The 23,953-nt window shown below is 38.8% G+C and overlaps 1 protein-coding gene across 1 annotated transcript; it reads right to left on the reverse strand.

Moving 5' to 3' along the window:
• Nucleotides 1-1,289: 1,289 nt before the first annotated feature.
• On the reverse strand, nt 1,290-2,757 carry LOC124896156 (uncharacterized mitochondrial protein AtMg00860-like). The gene is made up of 3 exons (XM_047407694.1): nt 2,457-2,757; nt 1,519-1,596; nt 1,290-1,432 (listed from the first exon to the last, which is right to left on the reverse strand). Exons 1-3 carry the CDS (start codon nt 2,755-2,757, stop codon nt 1,290-1,292), a joined length of 522 nt encoding a protein of 173 aa, XP_047263650.1.
• Nucleotides 2,758-23,953: the final 21,196 nt, after the last annotated feature.

Genomic DNA, 23,953 nt, shown 5'->3' on the forward strand with positions numbered 1-23,953 from the left:
TTCTAAGTCCCTGAACTAATTATAAATGACAAATTAGTCTTGGACATAGTTTCTAGGCGCCACATTTAGTCCAGACTACTACTCTCTCTTGTGTCATATGCCATCCGCATTGCATAGTCCCATTATGTCTTCATCTACCTCATTAATACCAGAAATCATGCTAATCACATCGGTTAGCTCAATTACATAGAAGTAGAGTAAAAACATAAGAAACTAGGCACTTTGTTCTCTAAACATAGCTAAAATATGGATAAGTTATGGTGCTTAGGAGTATAAATACACCTAAGATCACTCAACCATGTCACTGTCTAGGCCACACCACTGCCTATGCTGTGACACTATCTTAACCATTCCAATGCCCATGGCTGTGCCATGCCATTGCCTGTGCTATGCCAGTGCCGTGCCATAACAATGGCACTACCGGCACGCATGCCTACATAGGTGCCATGCACCTGCCATTGCCTGATGTTCCCAATGCTGCCTTTCCATCACTCCAGCCACCTTGGTCATCATCATCTGCCTGCTATCTCATAGTTATCACAATATCACATTGCTTCTCTTGGCCCAAGTCAAGGCCTATATGCACCTTGACATAGTCGTGTCAGCCATCATGCCTTAGACTGGGGTTCTAACAAAGCACCCCCACCAGATAAACTCGACGCCCTCGTCAAGGTTATTTATGAGGTAGTCCTCAATTCACTTATTGAACTACCACAAGTTCTAATCCTTTTCCCAAATAGCGTCTTCTTCTCTTGAACCTTTCTATTGAATCAAAAATTCTGCCTTGGTACTCTTTTTGCTGTTCCCCAGGATCCATTGATCAAGTATTTTATCTATTTTGGATTTATACTCTTTCAAAATCAAAGGAGTAGCCCTTTTGTTTTTATTCCTGCCAGGGACTTCAACATCTTCATTATACCTTTTCAGAAAACTGACATGAAAGGTAGGGTGAATTTTCAACCTTTCTGGAAATCCAACCTATAAGCAACTTCTACAACCTTCTCTATAACTTCGAATGGGCTATCATACCTTGGGATCAGTCTTATATACCTCTTCTTGCTCACAATCTATTTCCAGATTTATGGAGTGAGCTTCAAAAGTACTTTGTCTCCTATGCTGAACTCTACCACATGTCTATGCTGATCAACTTACTTGTTCATGTGTTTCTGGGCCTTCCTCAAGCTGTCTTGTGCTTCAACAAGCATCTCATGCTTGTATTTTACATATCTATAAGCAGCAGGACACTTGTGATCAACCTTCAGCATCACCACCTCCAATGGTGTCATAGGCTACATGCCTAAGACAAGTTCAAATAGGCTCTTTTCTGTTGCCGCCGACCTATGCAGATTGTAGCAAAACTGCGCTGTATCCAACAAGTCTTCCCAATTCCATTGTCTTGCTGTCATATAGTGCCTTAGGTGACTTATCCTCTCTGTTTGGACATTGTTTAACAATGGTTTACTATGGAAAACTTCAGTTTAGTCCCCATCATCCTAAAAAATGAGAACCAGAACCGACCAGTGAACCACGCATCTTTATCACTCACAATATCACTTAGCAAACTGAAGTGCTTCACCACGTTCATATAGAATAACCCTGCAACAAATTCTGACGAGCAAGTAATTGGAGCAGGAACAAAAATAACATACTTTGAGAAACTGTCCGCCACCACTATTATGGATGCACTGCCATCCACCATAGGAAATCCAGATATAAAGTCCATACAGACAGATAACTATGGTCTTTTAGGAATAGGCAGAGGCTGAAACAAACCTGTCGATTTCATACGTTCAGTCTTGTCTCTTTGGCATATCTGATAAGTCTTCACATATGCTTCAATATTGTCTTCCATTTTTGGCTAGAAATATACATAGGACAGTAGGGCTAACATCTGCTCAACACCTGGATGACCAGGCCAAGCAGTGTTGTGCGCCTCTTTCATCATGTCTTTACGCAGTCCACTACCTTGAGGTACCACGGTTCTCCCCCTTTAAAGTAAAGGAGATGGTCCTCCATATAATACCTTCAAATGATCCCATCTTTCACTTGACCCATCCACTTGACATAGAGTGGGTCATTAATGCCACATAACTTAATTTTGTCTAAAATATCAGATTCAAGTCTAGCAATAGAGTATACTACAACAAATACCTCTTTCCGCCTTATTGCATCCGCAAGCTGGTTGTGCTTTCCTAGTTTGGCTCCAATGTGAAGTCATACTCAGCAGGAATTCTTACCATTAAGACTACTTTGGACTCAGCTTCTTTTGTGTCTTAAAGAACATGTTCACAATATTGTTTGTCCGTACCACAAACCAAGTACCTAGCAAATACACCCTCTAAGTATGTAAACAATGCACTACTGAAACTATCTTTTTTTCATGGGTCAAATATTTTTGCTCAATATCACTCAATTTTTTTCTGTCAAAGGCCAAAGGATGGCCTTCCTGTACTAACACGCCCCCATAGCCTTGTCCAACGCATCAATGTGTACTTCAAATGGTAACTCAAAGTTTGATAGCTTTAATATGGGTTTTGAGGAAATAGCTTCCTTCAGCGTCTGAAATGCTGCATCGCACTTGTCAGACCATACCCACTTGACATCTTTCTTTAGAAAATCTATTAAAGACGTAGCTTTCTTAGAGTAACCTGCAATGAACTTGCGGTAATAGTTTGCCAGCCCCAAGAATGATCTCAACTCTTTGACCTCACTAGGCGCCTGCCATTTGACAATCGCTTGCACCTTTTTCGGATCCATCCTAACTTGGTTTTGACTAACCAGATGCCTAAGGAACTTCACTTCCTTTTTAGTAAACTTTCACTTTTCCATCTTGACATAAAGTTTGTACTCGCTCAATCGGGACAATACTAACTTTAAAGGTTCCAAATATTCATCAAAGGAGCAACTATAAATGACTATGTCGTCTAGATATACTACAACAAAATCGTCCAGGTAATCAAACAACACATTATTCATCAAGTTGTAGAAAGTTGCCGGGGCATTTGTCAACCCAAATGGAATAACCAGAAACTCATAAGAGCCATATCTCGTCACAAATATGGTTTTGGATTTATCACCCTCTGCTATTCGAACCTGCCAATACCCTGATCGTAGATCAAGTTTAGTGAACTAGCATGCCCTGGTCAGCCTATCCATGAGATCTTGCACCAATGGAATAGGATACTTGTTCTTCACAGTCACTTTATTCAATGCCCGGTAGTCCACACACATCCTCATTTAACCATTTTTCTTATTTTGGAATAAAACATGAGCACCATAAGGAACCTTAGATGGTTGAATCAATCCCGCATCCAACAATTTATTTAACTATTCTGCAATTCAACAAACTCTTTAGGGGCCATTCGATAAGGAGCCTGTGTTGGAACTACTAAACCTGGCAGCAACTCTATTTTGTGATCAATGTCCCTCCTTGGCGGCATCTCTTTTGGCAATTAGGGGGTATCATATCAGCATATTGACTTAGTAAATCAGTAACACAATATGGTACCTCCACTATTACATCAGGTTTCACTTCAATCATGGTAGCAAGAAAAGTTTCAGCACCTTTCTTCAATCCTTTCTCAACCGAAATAGCAGAAATGATAGGGCCCTTATTTTTACTTTCTTTGGTTCTCCATAAGGATTATAAGCCTTTATGAAAGTTGGATTGGATTCGTGTTCGATCATCACTCCATCTAAGTGGGGAAAAGGAACGAAGCAAAACATTCTAAGGAAATCTATCCCTAGAATTGCTTCAAAATCACCCAATGGCATAACCTTCAAATTATGTTTCCCCGTCCAACTTCCAATCACTCTTTGCACATCATAAGATATGCCTATAATGGCTTGTTCCTTGGAACTAACCGTCTGGACAAAGGATGGACTCTTCTTCAACTTCAGTCAATATTTTGCAGCAACTTTGGCATCCACAAAAGTATGAGTGGCTCCAGTATCTACATTGCTATCACACTATTGCCATCAATTTTCATCTCTATGTGCATTAAGGCAGCATGGGGGTTGGATAACTTTGAGGATTCACCCACAACATTCAGCAAACTGAAATAATTAAGTGACAAACCTGAAGGATTTGATAACGCAGCAACAACTTCGTCATCCCTACCTTGATTCACATTTCCATCAATCATAACATTCACTCTTTCACGATTGGGACAACTCTTGGCCAAATACGGTCCACCATAAGTCCAACAGCCCTTCGTATTGCCATCTTTCCCTTTGTTCTTGTTATTTCTGGCATTCATTGAGGCTTTACCCTTTTCACCTTTATCATTACGTCAATCTTTATTCCTTTTCCCTTTCTTCTCAGCCTTTATCTTTGACTTTGAAGAAGTAGGAGTGTCAGAACTAGAATAGGTTAAGAGAAAATCCACCAATGAGTTAGCGGCAACAATTGCACTAGGCAAGTCTTTCTTATTATGCCTCCTTAATTGGTTTTGGGCCCATACCTGTATCCATGGGATGAACTTATGTAACTTGTCTTCATCAGACATGTTTTTGATGTCCAACATTAAAGAAGTAAATTCCTTGAAATATTCACAAATCATTCCATGTTACCTTAACCTTTTCAACTTATCTCAAGCAATCCATGAGGTATTGCTAGAAAGAAATTGGTCCCTTATTTCCTTATTTAACTTTTACAAAGTATTAATTTTAGGACATCTAGCACTTTCATCTTCCTCATTCTGAGTCCTCCACCAGAATTTTGCATCACCCGTTAAGTACATCATGGTGATGTTCAATTTGTCCATCGCAGCAACTTGGGAAGTAGAGAAATACTGCTTCATGTTCCAAAGGAAATTTTCCAATTCCTTGGCACTTCTAGCACCACCAAAAGGTTTGGGCTCAGGAAATTTAACCTTGGAACTATTTTCATGGGGCTGCCTAGACGCAGCCATAGCATGTCATAGAACCATCACTTCTGTCTACAAATCTGCTATCACCTTGCATTAGTCCTACACCAGCGACATCAAGGAATCGTGTGAACTCAGATATTCTACAGAATGTTCATCATACTAGTTACGTAACTGAACCAGTTCATCCTTTAAGGCATTGATCTGAGTTATCAAATCCACTACGCCTTCAATTTTTTTGAGTTCATACGTAATACCAATGAAGTTTTGAACTCGTGTAACATCTTTATTTAATTTAGTAGTAGTTACAATTTTCATACCGCAATGCTCTGATACCAATTAAGACAGGGGCATTTTTTTTCACAACACCACTGCTTGGAAGTCGCACCACACTGCACCGTTTCAGCCACTACACATACTGCACAGTCTAAGTGTAATAGACTATCTTTGCAGAAACGTAAAGCACACAATAATATACAGGAACCGCATCCCCAACCTTTATACTTCACTCAGAATTACAAAGGAAATGTTACACAAATTGTACAAAGGCATACAACTCTCTCACTCATTGCCTTTTATGATTTCCAGTAACACTTAAATAGACTACACATGGGATATTACAACAATTACAACCTACGGCACCTGGCAGCATGTCATTGGACATGGCTACATGCTTATCAAATGACTCAACATACTGATATAAGCATTCAAACACATTCTGAAAATAACACATATTTACAATATTCAAAATTCAAACTTAGTAACTGCCCCATGTGACTAGAACATGAGTAGTCTTGTCCACTTAGCCAATTTCCATCTTTTTCAACACTTGATCATTTCGTCTTTGTCTTTCCATGCTTCTCAGCCATGCCTCGCCTTGCCAGCATCATGCTATGCCAGTGTCATGTCGTTGCTAGCGCCTACGCCATGCTACTGTCCACGCCATGCTGCTATCTTCACCATGTCACTGTCTAGGCCACACCACTGCCTATGCTATGACACTATCTTAACCATGCCAATGCCCACGCTTGTTCCATACCATTGCCTGTGCCATGCTATTGCCTATGCTATACCAGTTCTAATGTCATACCAGTGCCATCACTCTATCCACCTTGGTAATCATCAACTGCCTGCTATCTCATCGTTATCACAGTATCAAATTACTTTTACAAGCACACGTTAAAGCTGATGTGTACCTTGACATGGCCGTGTCAGCCATCATGCCTTAGACTGGAGGTCTAACAGTAGGCCACTATAGGTCCTTCAGTATTTTTCATTATAGCACTTGTCGACACTTGTTTTTCATACTGTCAATTTCGTTGGACGTCAGAGCTCAGGTCAATGGACATGTCTTTGGGATTGCCCTTAACGGTCACCTAAATCTTTAATTGCGACATGCCTCCATGCATCGATGTTGTCCTTGTGATGCATCGTTGGACTCCTGATCCTCACTCTATATTGTGAAAAACCTGTAATTGTGACACCGTATATTTGTACGAAAGGCCACTTGTTATTATACTTAACCGTTTAGAATGAAATGCATGCGACACTTGAAAAACAAATGGCGAACTCAAGTGAGGCTATGCCGCGGTATGCTTAAGGGTAAGCTAAAGTTACAACACTTAGTGGTATTTTCTAAGTATGAATGCACAAACCTCCTTTGGAGATGGATGAAAAAATGATTGGATTGGAGGGAGAGGGACGAACCAGAGCGACAAAGGGATGAATCTTATTGGATTATGGAAGCAAGGCCACTCTACCACTTACAATACCTCATTGCATATTTAAGTCTTCTGCAAAGGATTCTACCCATCGCTCGATGGAAATTGTACTTAAAGATGGTAACCATGACCCTTCCGCCGTGATAGCTTAGCCAATGACACGTGCCCTTAGGGGCCGAGGCCCCTACTGTGGGTCGGCAAGCAGACAAAGGGTTCATGCATCACTTCAATCCTGGATTCTGACGTAGAGGCGTTCAGTCATAATCCAGCATACAGTAGCTTTGTGCCATTGTTTTTTCAACCAAGTACGATGACCAATTATGTGAAATAACTGTTCCTCTCGTACTTGGTTGAATTACTATTGTGACACAATCATCAATAGGGTAAAACTAACCTATCTCCCGATGGTCTAAACCCAGCTCACATTCCCTATTGGTGGGTGAACAATCCAACAATTGGTGAATTTTGCTTCGTAATGATAGGAAGAGCCAACATCGATGGATAAAAAAACAATGTCACTATGAATTCTTGGATGCCACAAGCCAGTTATCCCTATGGTAACTTTTATGACATCTTTATCTTTGAATTCCAAAGGTCTAAAGGATCGTTAGGCCATGCTTTCACGATTTGTATTCGTACTGGAAATCAAATCAAATGAGCTTTTACCCTTTTGTTTCACATGAGATTTCTGATCTCGTTGAGCTCATCTTAGGACACATGTATTATCTTTTAACAGATATGCTGCCGAAACCAAACTCCCCACCTGACAATGTCTTCTACCCAGATCGGCCCGTAGAGCTAACCTTGGGTTAAAAAAAAGGGTCAGTGCCCCACTTTTGATTCAGGACATAAGTAAAATAATGTCAAAAGTAGTGGTATTTCACTTCCGCCTTATGGATCCCACTTATACTACACCTCTCAAGTCATTTCATAAAGTCGGACTAGAGTAAAGCTCAACAGGGTCTTCTTTCCCCGTTGATTCTTCCAAGCCCGTTCCCTTGGCTGTGGTTTTACTGGATATTAGAAAGGGACAGTGGAAATCTTGTTAATCTATTCATGCACATCACTAATTAGATGATGAGGCATTTGGCTACCTTAAGAGAGTCATAGTTACTCCCGCCGTTTACCTACGTTTGGTTGAATTGCTTCACTTTGACATTCAAAGCACTGGGTAGAAATCACATTGCGTGAACATCCATGGGGACCATTGAAATACTTTGTTTTAATTAAACAGTTGGATTCACCTTGTCCGTATTAGATTTGAGGTAGCTGTTTGATGCACAGGGAAGGTCTCCAAAGGAACCATTTCTAGTCCATCCCCCAGCTATCCCGCGGTGACCCGCTCTCATCGTGGGAGCAAATTGAGTAGTCAAGCGATAACCGATGGGTTTGGGACTGGGACCTGCGTGCCCATCCATTAAGCCAATCTTTTTCCCAAAGTTACAAATCTATTTTGCTGACTTTCCTTGCCTACATTATTCCATCGATCAGAGGCTATTAACCTTGGAGACCTGATGCAGTTATGAGTATGACCAGGCATGGATGAAATTCAGTTATCCAAATTTTAAAGAGCCGGCAGGAGCACACCTGATACCACGTGACGTGCGGTGCTCTTCTAGTCGTTGGACCCTACTTCTGGCTGAGCTAATTCTAGGGTGGGCAGGTAGTTAAAAAGAAAAGATAACTCTTCCTGAGGCTCCCACCAATGTCTCTAGACTTCCTAACGTTGTCGTTAACTACTATGTCCCGGTTCAGGAATTTTAACCTGATTCCCTTTTAGAGTACCTATGAAACACGCTATTTGTCAGGATTCCCCCGACCCTTACGATTGACTATCCCATGTGCAAGTGTCGTTCACATGGAACCTTTCCCCTATTTAGCCTTCAAAGTTATCATTTGAATATTTTCTACTACTACCAAGATCTGCACCAATGGACGCTTTGCTCGGGCTTGCGCCTAAGGTTTTGCAGCATCGTCGCGCCCTACTACTTATCGAGGCCTGGTACTTTCCTAGATGGCCGAGTGTAGGTCGCGCACTTAAGTGCCATCTAATTTTGGGGCTAGTTGATTCGGCAGGTGAGTTGTTACATACACAATCCTTAGTGGATTTCGACTTCTATGACCATCGTCCTACTGTCTTAATCGACCAATACCCTTTTTAGGATCTAGGTTAGCGTGCAGTTTGGCACCGTAACTTGACTTTTGATACATCCCTCCTTGTCGGTTCTACTTTCCAAAAATAGCCCACTTGGAGCTCTTGATTCTATGGCACGACTCAACAAAGCAGCCGCACCGTCCTACCTATTTAAAGTTTGAGAATAGGTCAAGGGAATTGTGCCCCTGAGGCCTCTAATAATTGGCTTTACCTGATAGACCTTGCACGCAAGCTCCATCTATTTTGAGGGAAACTTTAGAAATAACCAGCTACTAGACAGTTCGATTACTCTTTCGCTTCTATACCTAAGTCAGATGAATGATTTACTTATCAGTATCGCTGAAGGCCTCCACCAGAGTTTTCTCTAGCTTCGCCCCACTCAGGCATAGTTCACCATCTTTTGAGTCCTGCTAGGTATGCCCACAATTGAACCCTTCTACGAAGATTAAGGTCGATCAGCGGTACACCCCTCAGGGGATCCTACCAATCAGCTTCCTTATGCCTTACGAGTTTACTCACTTATTGAATCATATATATGTTAGAATCATTGGTTCGTATTTCAAGACGGGTTAAATGGGGAGCCCACTGGCCAGCATTTGGAGTGTGCAGATGCCAAAGCATTCCAGAGATGTGTGTTGCCTGTCACAATGGTTTTCAACCATAACTGTTTGAACATCTTGGTGAGCTTAACTCTAGTTAATTCATTCTCATTGAAATTACATCTACATTAACTCTCATTAGCTGGACCTTGTGTGGTACAACTACGAAATAATATTGTTAACTCATCCAAACCCCCTTGTATTCAGGAACCTTAGATCAACAGTCTAATAATCACAATACTTAGTGAACATAGTATTCCCTATGGGATTCGGCACCCAATCCAGTTGGGTTCTATATTTGATATTTACCGCTTAATATCTCATAAGAGAGGCATAATTTAGGTGTATCAAATTTTGGCACCGTTGTCATGGATTACAGTTGGCAATTAAGTTTGTGTTTGTTAATTGACTTTTGGTCAAGTTTCCCAAATTTAACTTTTGTTTGTTGTTTTTCTTTTGTGCAGGGGAGTTATTGTGTATGCCAAGTACATGGAGATATGGTGCACCATTATTACCAATACATCCAAAACCACAGCTAATTGGAAGAATGGTAGATTCCCAAGATGCTGAAAGGCTAGCCACTGCTCAACTAAATCAGTAGGATGATGGTCAACAGGCACATCATCCTAATCCCAATGACAATAATTTGAGGGATGTCGACTTTTTAGATCATATTAATCTAAGAAATACAAAAAATATGGCTGCGCCAGTAAATCAGAATATCAACAGAAATCGCTCCCTTAGGGTAATGTAAGAGTGTCAAATAATGTAGTTTAATCTAAACGACGATGAAGATGGAATGGATGGAGTAGGTGCAACTGGAGCTATCATTCCTTCACCTCTATCACCAGGAGCTAAATTTAATAGTACCAGTATGATGATTTAACTCCTTCATCTTTAAGGGTTGTTTGGTGGTCTTCCTGGAAATGATCCAAACATATATTTGGTGAATTTTGTCACCATTTACAAGTCCTTTGATAATCTAGGAGTGAGTTAGAATGCTATCTGTCTATGTTTTTTTTCATTGTCTCTATCTGGGAAGGCAACACTATGGTTGAACAAACCGACTCCTGACTATAACCAATTGAAGGAAGTTGAAAGAGGCTTTCCTAGAAAGGTTCTTTCCACCCTCCAGAAGAGTACAGTTGAGGTATAAAATCAGTAACTTTTGATATCTTCCTACTGAAGCTCTTTATGAGACTTGGGAGAGATTTAAATAGAAGTTAAACCAATGCCCAAACCATAATATGATGGATATTCATCTGATAGAGACTCTTTATTGGGCTTTGAATTCTATTACAAATCCAGTCATGGATAATGCTGCAGGAGGGTCATTTGTTGACCTTACTTTCCCAGAGGCCTCAGAGTTGCTTGATCGGATGATCAAACAAAGTAGAGCTTAGCATACCAGGGATTCTGTGGTAGCAAGCTATACTGTGTCTGGTAGTTTGACTGTAGAGAAATACAACAAAGTGAAAGAACGTGACCAGGATATGGCACATTTAAAGACTTAGATAGATTTGTTGACTAAGCATCTATTGTTTGGAAAAATAGAGAAGGTGAAAGCTGTTGCATCCCAAGCAAGAGCTAATTCTGATTCGAACGAAGAGGTAAACTATCTAAATAATCAGGGATTTTTTTGAGGCAGTAGCCAAGGAAATCAAAGTCGGAACTATTACGATAAAGCTAGTTACAAGGATAGAGATCAAGGAAATTAAAAGAGAAAAATGATAGAAGTGGACTATATATACTTCCTAGAAGTAGAAAAAATACTGAAACTAGCTCTGCCAAGATTTCCATGGAGGATATGATAGAGATATTATTAAAGAAAGTTGAGGCTACGAACTCTAGGGTAACCACTATGAAGAGTGACTTGTCTTCCATGAGTCAGTTACTAAACTCACACTCTACTTTTATCAAGCAGTTGGCGTAACAAATGAGCTAACTCTCAGCAGCATTGAATCAGAGAAAGAGCAGAACTTTGCAAAGTGATACAATTTAGAATCCTCAAAATGATGGCTCCTACATGGCAATTGCCACACGGAGTGGTAAGGTATTACCAGGCCCGTCCGTGGGCAAAACTATGATTGTAGAGGATAATGGGCATCAAGAAACTTATCCAGTGAAGTCTAAAAAATTGGATTAAGTTATTAATAATACACCATCCAATCATCATCAGGTTGATAAGTTAGAGAAAATCAAGGGAAATGAGACTGAAGTGGTGGTTATTGTGCTCCCAATACCACCTCCTCCATTTCCTTATCAGTTGAAAAAGAAGGCCGACGACATAAATTTTAGCAAGTTTGTGGCCATGCTTAAGTAGTTGATAATCAACTGCCATTGGTTAAAGCATTAGAGAAAATGCCCAGTTATGGAAAGTTCATGAAAGACCTTATTACAAAGAAGCGAACAATTAGTTATGAGATGATGGACAATCTTTAGCATTGTGGTTCTATTTCCAAAAGGTCGTTGGTACAAAAGATGGCAGACCCGGGAGCATTTACCATCCCGTGCACTATTAGGCCTCTTGAAATCTCAAAAGCTCTTTGTGATTTGGGATCATTATAAACTTGATTCCACTTGCTGTGTATAAAACATAGGGTTCGGGGGATCTTACTCCCACAAATATAAGATTAGTTATGGCAGACAAATCTATGAAGCGACCCGTGAGGATTTTATATTACGTATTAGTGAAAGTGGCCAGTTTTATATTTCCAGCTGATTTTGTCATTCTTGATTGAGAGGTGGACTTTTAGGTACCCATAATCTTGGGTAGACCTTTCCTCACAACGGGGAGTGTACTTATTGATCTTAAGGCAAATGAGCTACTATTCAAGCTGAATGATGAAGTAATTTGATTCGATGTCTGCCAGTCCATGAAATAGCATAAAGATATGAACGTATTTTCTTTTGTTGGTGCTTATTATTAGGAGGATTAGGAAGTAACTATAGAAGAAAAATTTGTTGTGGGGACTTTTGCTGCCGTATTAATGAATTTTGATCAAAACGGTATTGAAGATTATGAGGAGACTGTATGTGCCTTGATAGGCATGGGGTCTTATTCTTATGCACCTAATAAGCTGGATTTGAACTTGAAAAATTGTCCCAGTCCATCAACCAAGCCGTCTATTGAAGAGCTACCCACTTTGCAGATAAAAGAGTTGCCTGGTCATTTGAGGTATGTGTTCCTGGGTAGATGGAATACATTACCTATTATCGTTATGGATGACTTTGGAGAAAAATAGGTGAAAGCCCTCATTTTTGTTCTTAAGAGTTATAAGAGGGCTATTGGTTGGACGATTATAGACATTATCATCATTCCTCCTGGTATATGCACACATAGAATCCAGCTAGAAGAGGATTATGTCTCGACTATTAAGCATCAGTGCCATCTTAACCTACCTATGCAATAGATGGTGAAGAAAAAAATTATTAAGTGACTAGTGATAACACTCAACTTACACGTCAATTAAGTGCAAGGTGATCATCGTCAATATATTCACCCAACTTTGGAGTCGGGGTCGAATCCATAGGGAATAATGTTAGTGGCGATTAAACTACTTTAAAAATAAAGCTACAATTTAAATTCAAACAAATGGTATGAAAAGATAAAATGAGGATTTTAAATGATCAAACAAATGTTAAAGTTTAATTTGCTTCACAGCTCAAGTCTTTAACTGCAATATTTCAAATTAATGATATAGAGAAACTAGAGTTGTGATCACTATGATTTGTAATCCTCCATTTAATAACAGTTGTAGTATTGGATTCTCGTGACTTATGGATAACGTCAAATTATCATTTTCGACAGTCCATCTATGTGTTTAAAAACCTACCTAGATGTTGAATTCCCTAATTCTCTCGAACTTAGGAAAGCATTCTATTCATACTAATTTTATCTCGAGTTTATCAATCTTGTTACAATATTAATCATTAGATGAGAACTTAACCTTCCCAAATCCTCGTTGATAATTCACTTCTTACTAGGGTTGATTTCTTATCCCAAGTAAATCAATAGTAAGCAATGCCTATTATTTGCAACCAACAGAAAATAATCAATACAAAAGAATTATCAAGATGTTCCCACAATTACTTGAACCCTAACCAAATATTAAATCCATGGAGGAATAATCAGAGATCCCACAACCCTAGTTGTGGGTTTTAGTTCCATATAAGAAAGAAAGAGATAACAACAATTATATTCATCATTCAAAGTAATTAAACTTACAAAAGATAAATTCTGAAGTTGATTCTCTTCCAAGTTCAAGAGAAAAATCTCAAAACCCAATCAAAGAGTTACATATTGAATTCCAAGTTAAAGCCACAAAAAGAAAAGTAAAATCCCTTTGAATAAGTTCCAGATGTTCCCCTCTATGAATGAACCCTAAAAGCTGCTATTTATACCCATAACTTAAGAAAAATTCAAAATTTTCCTTTTAGGTAATGACATGTGTGATAACTTATCACAAATCTGATAAGTTAACAGATATATCAACAAATCCTCTCATTTAATGTGATGACATGTCTGATCACTTATTAGATTTATGATAAGTTATCACATATGTCGTTAGACATGCTTTTAGTTTCTTGTCAGACTTGTCATCAGAAGTTCTTCCAATTTCTTATCCTATGCTTCAGGGTGACAACATATGTGATAGCTTATCAGAAATCTGATAATTTATCATACATGGACATGTCTCTAGGTGATATCTTTAAAATTCAATTATTTTAATCAAAAATCATCCTTCTTGATGTAGCTTTTATGTATTTTCATGCATCTTGACTTTTACTGCAATATCAAAGAGAAAACAATAAAAAATAACAAAATTTGCTTTAGACTTTGCAATTATTCTTAGGTAAGAGCCTCAAATGTGTTAGCATCTTCTCACACATCAGCTAGATGTAGGAGTGGTGTACCCCATCTTAGATAGTAAATAGGTAAGTCCTGTTCAGGGTGTGCCTAAGAAAAGGGGTATGACAATGGTGGCTAATGAGAAGAACGAGTTGATTTCACTCAGGCCGGTTACTAAATGAAGGGTGTGTATGGATTACAGAAAACTCAACTTATGGACATTGAAGGATCATTTCCCAATGACTTTTATAGATCAGATGCTTGATCAACTAGTGGGAAGAGGTTGGTACTATTTCTTAGATAGGTATTCTGGTTACAACCAGATTTCTATTGCTCCCTAAGATCATGAGAAGATGATATTCACGTGCCCATATGGCACATTTTCTTTCAAGAGGATGCCTTTTAGGTTGTGTAATGCACTTACCATTTTTCAGCGGTGCATGATGTCAATATTCTCTAATATGGTTGAAGACACCTTATAGGTGTTTATGAATGATTTCTGGTTTGTCAGTGATTCTTTTGAGCTCTGCTTGGTAAATCTAAGTAGGACCTTACAGCGAAGTGAGGAGTTCAATCTTGTGCTTAATTGGGAGAAACTCCACTTCATGGTGAAAGGGGGCATTGTTCTCAGACACAAAATTCCAGAAAAGGGGATTGAAATTGATCGAGCTAAATTTAAAGTTATAGAGAATCTTTCACCTCCTATTTTAGTGAAAGGAGTATGAAGTTTCCTTTGTTGTGTTGGATTCTATAGGAGGTTTTTAAAGGGATTCTCAAAGATTACGAACCCTCTTTGCAAACTTTTGGAGAAGGATGTCAAATTCTCCTTTGATGATAATTGCTTAAAGGCATTTAAATTCCTTAAAGGGAAGCTGGTTGATGCTCCTATTATTGTTGCACCGAATTGGTCAAAACCGTTTGAGATAATGTATGATGCAAATGGTGTTGCCCTTGGAGTTATGTTGGGACAAAAGAAAGACAAATTGTTTCAACCAATCTATTATGCTAAACTAGTGCTGAATTGAGCTCAGAAGAACTACACTGCCACAGAATAGGAACTTCTTGTAGTTGTCTATGCCTTTGAAAAGTTCTGGGCTTATTTACTAGAAACCAAGGTGGTGGTCCATAATGACCACGCATCCTTGAGATATCTGAGGGAGAAAAAAGATGCGAAGCCAAGGTTGATTAGATGGGTGCTGCTACTTTAAGAATTTGCCTTTGAATTCAAAGATAGGAAGGGGTGCTAAAACCAAGTTGCAGATCATCTGTCCAGGCTGGAAATTGAACAAGCAGTTAGAGATGAATTTAAGATCAACGATGCATTTCCAGATGAGGAAATCTTAGCTATTGTTATGGAGAAAATACCTTGGTATGTTGATGTCACAAATTATGTAGCGACCGAGGTAATACCAGAGAATATTTCCTTTAGTCAAAGGTAAAAGTTTCTCCATGATGTGACCCATTACTTTTGGGATTATTCGTATCTTTTTTAGTGATGTGTGGATGGTATTATTAGATGGTGCATCCCAAAAGTAGATATGTTGAGTATACTGGAAGCAAACTATGCTTCCCCAGTTGGAGGTCATCATGCAGGTAATCGGACTGCAAGGAAAGTTCTTCAGAGTGGCTACTATTGGCCGTCTTTGTTTAAGGATGCTTATGAGTTCTTGAAGAGATGTGACCAATGTCAAAGAAAATGGTCCATATCAAATCACCATGAGATGCCAATGTCTAAAATGATAGAGGTTGAATTATTTGATGTGTGGAGCATTGATTTCATGGGGCATTTCATGAGATTATTTGGGATGAAGTACATACTAGTTGTTGTTGATTACATGTCAAAATGGGTTTAGGCTGTGGCTCTGGAAGATAATAAAGGAAAGCGGGTTATGGTATTATTAAAGAAAAATATTTTCTCTCATTTTGGGGTACCACATACCATCATAAGCGATGGAGGATCACACTTTGGCAGTAAGATATTCAGAGCCGCCTTGGCAAAATATGGAGTCAAACAGCATAAGGTGGTTACCCCATACCACCCACAAACCACTGGGAAAGCGGAGGTCTCTAATCGAAAAATTAAAGCTATACTTGCCAAGACTGTAAATGGTAGCAAGAAAAAATGGTCTAGGAAGCTAGATAATGCCTTATAGGCATATCGAATGGCTTTTAAGACACCAATTGGCATGTCACCATACCAATTAGTTTATGGCAAGGCATGTCATTTGCCGATAGAACTGGAGCATAAAGCATTGTGCGCATTGAAGCGGCTTAATCTGAACTGGAATGAGGCAGTGGATATGAAGCTGGGGTAGCTAAATGAGATGGATAAGTTCTATCTTGGAGCTTATGAAAGAGTGACTTTTACAAAGAAAGAATAAAGAAGTACCATGACCACAGAATTAAGAAGAAGGATTTTTAGAAAGGTGACTTGGTGCTCCTCTTCAACTCCCGACTCAAGCTTTTTCCAGGTAAGCTTAAATCCAAATGGTCTGGCCCATTTAGAGTTAACCAAGTTTACTCATCTAGAGTGGTGGAAATCGAAAATAAAGATGGCAGTGTCTTGAAAGTCAATGGGCAACGAGTCAAACTATACATTGGTCCAATGGACTCGATGAGAAGTATTGATACTATCTATCTTGATGAAATCTGAGTAATCGAGATAACTGAGTCGTGCCACAATGATAAATCAGGCTTTAGTGGGAGGCAACCCACGGTGTGTTGTTGTAAAGCATAAGTTTTAGTTATTTCATTGTTTTATGCAAGATGAAGGTTTTGTGTAAGTGTGAAGGTCTAACAACATAGGAAAACAAAAGCTGAGAAAGTTTGGGGGTGACCAATGGGTTACCCGATGGATCATTGATGTCTCGATGGACTGTTGTGGTAGTCATTGCCGCAAAGTCTAGAAACAAGGTTACTAAAAGAGTAGTGACGGTTTGGCCAATGGACTATCGCATACTTGATGGATCGTCGACTCAACTGTCACCAGTATGTCTCCAGGTATATTCACTGGAAAGGAATGACGGTTTGACCGATGGACCGTTGCACATGTGATGAATCGTCGTTTGAACCATTGCATGAACCCTATTTCAGTGGATTGGGTCGCATGAATTTAAAAAGTCAAATTTTTCATTTTTTATCTGATCCAAACAATTTTAAATTGATAAGTTAAGGTGGTTGAATAACGCCCCAACTATTCAAATACCTGAGGCTATTTATTGTCCCTGCATTTAAAGAATTTGAGACTTTTCATTACCTACTTAAACTTCTTATGTTCCCTTCCCCCATCTATTTAAACTTCATCTCCTCTTTAGTCTTTAAAACATAAGCAGCAACAACTCTTCTTAAAAGTAAAAAGGGTGAACTTTTTCCAGAGTTTAGAGTGCAAGGGAGGATACTGTTCAAGTACTGCAATACTCAGTTATGATCATTTTGTTGTCTAAATTTTATTCATCTCTAAGAACAAAGATAACCATGTGAAGTCTGTGAATTTTGAAATACTTCTTTTGATTTTGATTTGGTTCTGTGAGAGGCCAAAATTTAGAAAACATTATCCTGGGTAAAGTATGAGTAACCCATGGACCAAAGATGTCAAAATATGGTGATATACTATTGATAAAAATTCCATAAAAAATCATCCTTAATGGAAGTGTATGCAAGGTGTTTGATAAAATGCCGAAATGAGGCCTGAAAGTGAAAATGACAGGCGATGGTTAGGGCGACTGACCGTCGAATACCTAAAAACCCATCTCCTAAACCCATCACTACTTTCTCAAAATTAGTGTTACTGGAATGACCCCAACGATTTGGATCGATGGACCGTCGCAGGCCCAACGACCCGTCGTCCTAACAATTGCTGGTAAATAATTTTCTTCTATTTTCTGGTTTTAGTCTACATATTGATAAACATTTCACTTGCAGGTATCATGAAAAACAAATTACCAACCACCAGAGGTAGAAGTAGAGGCGAAGGGGCCAGAAAAGAGCTATCACAAGATGCAGATGCCCCGGCATACAACACTAGACGTAATGTCAAGTCATCTCTTCATTCTCCCAGTATGAAGAAGATAATAAAACTAGTAGCAGCAGTAGCTCAAGTTCAAGTTTGGTTGATAAAGTGGTTAAATTATCTAACCCTGTCCAAGAAAAGAGTCCAGAACAAGGGGTAAAGTATCTAACCTTGTCCAAGAAGAGAGTCCAGAACAAGGGGACCCAAATTTGGTTCAACACAAGGATTCACAAGTACGGGAACCTATAAGATGGTAGGTTGAGGGTGATCGAGAGCATTTCTACAAAGGGTTGGAACCAACAGACATGGTAGCCATAAAGAGGTCTATTTTTGAAGAACATCAGATTGTTACAATAAACTTGCCCGATTACCCAGAACTTGAACGCCGATTCAATGAATATGAGTTGGCATAGATGAGCAGACCACTTGGATCCTATCAGCCAAACTTGGTACATGAGTTTTTCTCTAATTACTTAGAATTACTTAAGAAGAATTATTTCCCAGGTAAATCAGCTGTGACATGAACTAGCTGGATACAATTCCTGTTTGTGGAGTTAGCATAGACATCTAAGAGCATACGTTTAACAGATTCTTATTCGGGGTTGAACATCAAATACCAGGTTCAATACCGGACTTGTAGCATCGGTTGTTAATGAAGACACAACAAAAACCGTGGTTAGCTAGAATATTGACAGATGAAGGAGAGCCTGCATGGCTACACAATCCCGCAAAAAGATATCCAAGTCGTCCCTAAGCTTTAAGACTAAGTTTTGATGGGAAATTTTGAGGATGAGGTTGATGCTAATAGGTGGGGATAACTATCTAAAACTCACTAGAGCTATGAATGTTGCTGCTTTGATTGAGGGTTTGACAGTGGATTTTGGCCACATTATTTTTGACTAGTTGTTTTACTGCTCTCACAAGACTTAGACTGCACTGCCATTTCAATGCCTTATCATAGAATTCAGCAAGTAAGCAAAGGTACCTTTGATTAGCGGAATAGATAATACAATCCAAGAAATACACAAGAAGAATATTAAAAAGAGTAGGAATGACCCGAAGTTCGACATACGAGTCAATAGATCTCAAGCTCAACAAACTCAGTTGGCGCCAATTCTTGAATCATCAAAATTTCCTTTAAGAATGCCACTATCTCTTGCTTGTATGTGCCTCCAACCATATTTGAAAGTTTAGCTTCGATGACCATGGGTGGTACCATAGATTCTGCATCAGTACCACCCCAATATTTTGAGTATAGGCTGAACTAAGAGAACTTTGGAAGGATAGTTTGAGCACCAAAGAGGTTGGCAAAGTAGTTGGCTATATGGGGGGAAAATTTCAAACCCTTCAATGAAAGAATTATAGAGGAAGTAGTAAGGCCTTTCAGAAACATGCAGCTAAGAATGTACAACATGAAGGAGAGAATCAATAAGAAGTTAGATGCCATGTCCATCCCAGATTTTGTAAAATTGATAGAGAAAGTTAGACAAATCTGGGATGATATTGAAAAGACGAATCAACAGCCACAACAACCTATATTTGATCCAGTCTAGATTGAAAGTGATGAAGATAAAGGTCTTGTTTACTTAATGGTGCGACCAATCAAAGATAAGGGTAAGAAAGTAGTAGAGACTGATGAAAAAGCTACATGAAAAGCTGCTAAAATAAAGAGACTTGAAGCCGTGTCGCTAGAGGAGCGAGAGAATCATGACATCAAGAAAGCAAGAAGAAATCAAGGAAAGATAAAGAGAGAAAAAGAAAGAAAGTAGAGGACGAAGTAACTGGAGTGTCTACTAGTTCTGCCCTAGCTAGGTGGCAAACTGTAGATCCTGTTGAGATATGGTACCTCCGATTTCGGAGGGTGAGATTGTGAGCACCCCCACCACCATGGGGGTCAATATTGCACCTGGTGAGGACACTAGAGCCTTACCACAGTTCACAGATGCCTCAGTTGAATAAGATGCACTAAAAGTATTTCCCCTTCTTTGTAATTCAATTATCTGCATTGAGGACAAAGCATTCTTTTCTGTGGGGGTGGGATGTGCTTGTACCATTGGGGGTTGTGTTTTTGATATTCTTTTTCTCCCATGTTCTATCTAGGAGAATCGATATGTCTAGGTTGTTGTTAAGTTGTTGCATTTTTATTTCTTGTCTAGGAGTTATTGCATTTTCATTTCTTGTCTAGGATTAACTGTAGATATGAATTTCTTTTCCTAAGTTATGTTCTGTTGGTAATACTTTTCTATCAAATAAAAGTGTTTGTTTATGTTAGCATCAGTTTATATATGTGAATGATAAGTGACTGCGGCAAAGTATTTTATACATTTGTTATATAATTAACTATCCTTTTACTGTTGGCAAAAGTGTTGAGTGACCATCTGTGACTCTGAAACTGGCATACGAATGTAAGTGATTATAGCCATATATTAAGAATCCCAAGAGCTAGTAGAATAGGAATTAACTTAGTGCTTATGTGTGTGAGTGTTTGTATAGTTCTTACTTAGATGCTACACCCAGAACTTTCCCGGTTCATTTGCTATTGTTTTGTTTTTGACTCTATAAGATAGGGTAGTAGGCCTCCTTGTTTGTTAGTCTGTTTAGCAAAAATAATGACCCACCAAAAATATTTTGTTTCTGTTGCAACCCTATTGGACCTTGTTAATGCTTGTTCTACCCAAATAAATAGTTATTCACTCTCTAGAAGGCATTAGTACTTAGCTTTGGCCCTAGTCCAATTTTGGACATTATGCTCTTTAACTCAAGCAAATTACCTAAGTTGAGGGTGGCTACTGTTGGATTGTTGGTAGCCTGGGAGGTTGAGTAGAAATTGATTTGAGAGGTAGCATCCGACCCTGGTCTAGTTAGCCATCTAAATAGATATTGTGCACCTTAATTTTCCATATCAGCATAAGTCAAGGGTGGCTGATGCTATTGTTTAAAAAAAAATCTGGGTTATGACAAGGGCACAAATGGATAATATTAATTGCAAATGAGTGAAATGAACTTTAATTCTGGTGAGTAGCTACCGAAAAGGGTAAATAGAGTGAAGTTTTATACTTTAAGTCACTTATCCAAATAAATAACCCTCACCAAGCCTAAAACCTCTTTACAATCCTTAGAAAGTTCTACTTGATCTTAACGAGTAAATCATGAGAGAACATTAGATGATATGGGCAAGCCTATTGGTGTGCACTACGTTTGCAACTTCTGTTCTGAGAGTGAGAGTATTAGTTTTGTTCACAGATTGATTATATATAAGGAGAGGTGGACTTCATTGGCTGTAAGAGCACAACAGTTAACCATAGACTACTGATTCCTTTGGGATATTATATCTGTGGCTAAAAATATGCTGAGTAGTACTTGATGAAAGTTATAGATCCTTATGTGTTAGAGCACTTAGACGAATGGGCAAGTGAATGATTGTATAGTTGTGTTAATATGAATATTGAGTGCTCGTCATGATGTTATTCGTATATGTATCTTGATGTTGAGTTGCTTGAGGACAAGCAATTGCCTTAAGTTGAGGGTGTTGATGTTCCAGCTTTTGACAGAACATTTTATACCTTTTACTTAGGATAATTGTGTGTTTTCAAGTAACTATTGTTGAATTTAACTGTGTACTTTACTGTTTTCGGGATAAGAACTAAGTGTAAAGGATAACTTTCATAAACTGGGAAAAACAAATGAAAAAGATCATCAACAGCTCAGGTGACGGACTGTCGACTTTTTGATGAACCATCGGCCTGAACTGTTGCTAAAAAATATAAGACAGTGGCACTAGATAGCCTGTGACGGTCCAGGAGATGGACCATCAACTTTGCGATGAACCATCAGCCTAAACCATTGCCACAAAATAGAATGAGGAAACACTAGATGTCATGCGAGGGTCCAGGAGATGAACCTTCGACCCTGGGATAAACCGTTACCCTACCCATCGACAAGAAATAGAACATAGACTCATTGGAGCTCTTGCGATGGTCCAGGCGACGAACCGTTGGCCCTGCGATGAACTGTCGCTTGATCCGTCGACCATGAAGTGGAAAATCCAAGTTTGAATTTTAAAACCCCAGTTCTAGAATCATATAAATACCAAGTATTAGGGTTTATTCCATATCTTTTTCCATTAGTTTCATACTTTCTCCTCTATTGAGAGTTGTGTAACACTTTTCATTAAGATTTGAATCTAGAGATTAAGATCTGATTATTAGTTTTTATATTTTCCATTGAAGATTATGAAGAACAATATTGTGACTTTTGTAAGTAATTTTTTGAAGCCATTTATGAACATCAATATATATTTGATTTCTTACATGGAGATGAATAGCTAAACTCCCATAACTAGGGTTACGGGAGCCTTGATGTAGAGAACTATTTTGGGATGTGAATCAGTTTGATTTCTAACATCTATCGAAACTGCATGAATATTTCTTCATTATAATGACATCTCTTGGTTGCAAAATTGAGAAGTGAGCCAATGCAAATCACTTGTCTGACAAGAAATTGAATATTGGGAAAATAAGTGATTCACATTACCCTTTGGCTTAACAGGTTGATGCCTTAGCAGGATCAACCCTCATGAGAGTGTTATTGATTAATGTGTGAATACTTTAAGTTTGAGAGAATTAAAGGGTGAAACACTCATTAGGTTGAGAAACACATGGGTAATTCTTAGAATTCAACAATTCTTGCAATTAAATACATAAGTTAGAATTCTAGCACAAATTCACAACCATAACTGTTTGAATATCTTGGTGAGCTTAACTCTAGTTAATTCATTCTCATTGAAATTACATCTACATTAACTCTCATTAGCTGGACCTTGTGTGATACAACTATGAAAGAATATTGTTAACACATCTAAACTCCCTTGTACTCAGGAACCTTAGATCAACAGTCTAATAACAATCACAATATTTAGTGAACACAATATTCCTTGTGCGATTCGACACCCAACCCAGTTGAGTTCTATATTTGATAGAGATCACTTACTCTCTCAAAAAAGAGGTGTAATTTAGGCGTATCAGTAATTAACTAGAAAAATCACTCCATATAGTAAGAATGGCCATGAACCACCACCCATTATATCAAGAAAAGCTCTCAGTCTATCAATCCTTACCATGTTTGGACTTAGTAAGTTTTCCTATGTTGAGTCAAATTAAGCTATAGGCTCCACTCCTGGTGGTTCCCTTCCATCAATTCCTTTAAGATTCAGCCTGACAACCATACTCCCACTAAAACCCAAAAACTTTTATTTCTATTAAGGTGTCGACGGAGTCCTAAAAGTAACATCCGCTGATCCCTAGTCGACATCATTTATGGTTGAGACTAGGACGGTATTTGTTCATCTTTGAGCCCCCAACTTTCATTCTTGATTTATGAAAACATCCTTGGAAAATGGATTCGCAGTTGTTCGTCTTTCATAAATCCAAGAATTTCACCTCTGACTATGAAATACGAATGCCCCCGACTGTCCCTGTTAATCATTACTCCGATCCCGAAGGCCAATGTAATAGGACCAAAATCCTATAATGTTATCCCATGCTAATGAATACAGAGTGTAGGCTTGCTTTGAGCAATCTAAGTTCTTCAAAGTAATAGCACTGAAGGCATGATCCGGCCATTTAAGGCCAGGAGCGAATCACCGATAAAAGGGACGGGATGACCGGTGCACGCCATAGGTGGACCGACCGGCACATCCTAAAGTACAACTATGAGTTTTTTAACTGCAACAATGTAAATATACGCTATT

The sequence above is a fragment of the Capsicum annuum genome, chromosome 2 (genome assembly GCF_002878395.1).
Source record: "Capsicum annuum cultivar UCD-10X-F1 chromosome 2, UCD10Xv1.1, whole genome shotgun sequence".
Classification (NCBI taxonomy): domain Eukaryota; kingdom Viridiplantae; phylum Streptophyta; class Magnoliopsida; order Solanales; family Solanaceae; genus Capsicum; species Capsicum annuum.

Coding starts and splice junctions, on each gene's coding strand:
- LOC124896156 (XM_047407694.1), bottom strand. CDS start 2,757: ATGGATCCGAAAAAGGTGCAAGCGATTGTCAAATGGCAGGCGCCTAGT. Junction 1,597..2,456: donor GGACAAGGCTATGGGGGCGT/GTTAGTACAGGA, acceptor AATTTGTTGCAG/GGTTATTCTATATGAACGTG. Junction 1,433..1,518: donor TAAAGATGCGTGGTTCACTG/GTCGGTTCTGGT, acceptor ATGTCCAAACAG/AGAGGATAAGTCACCTAAGG.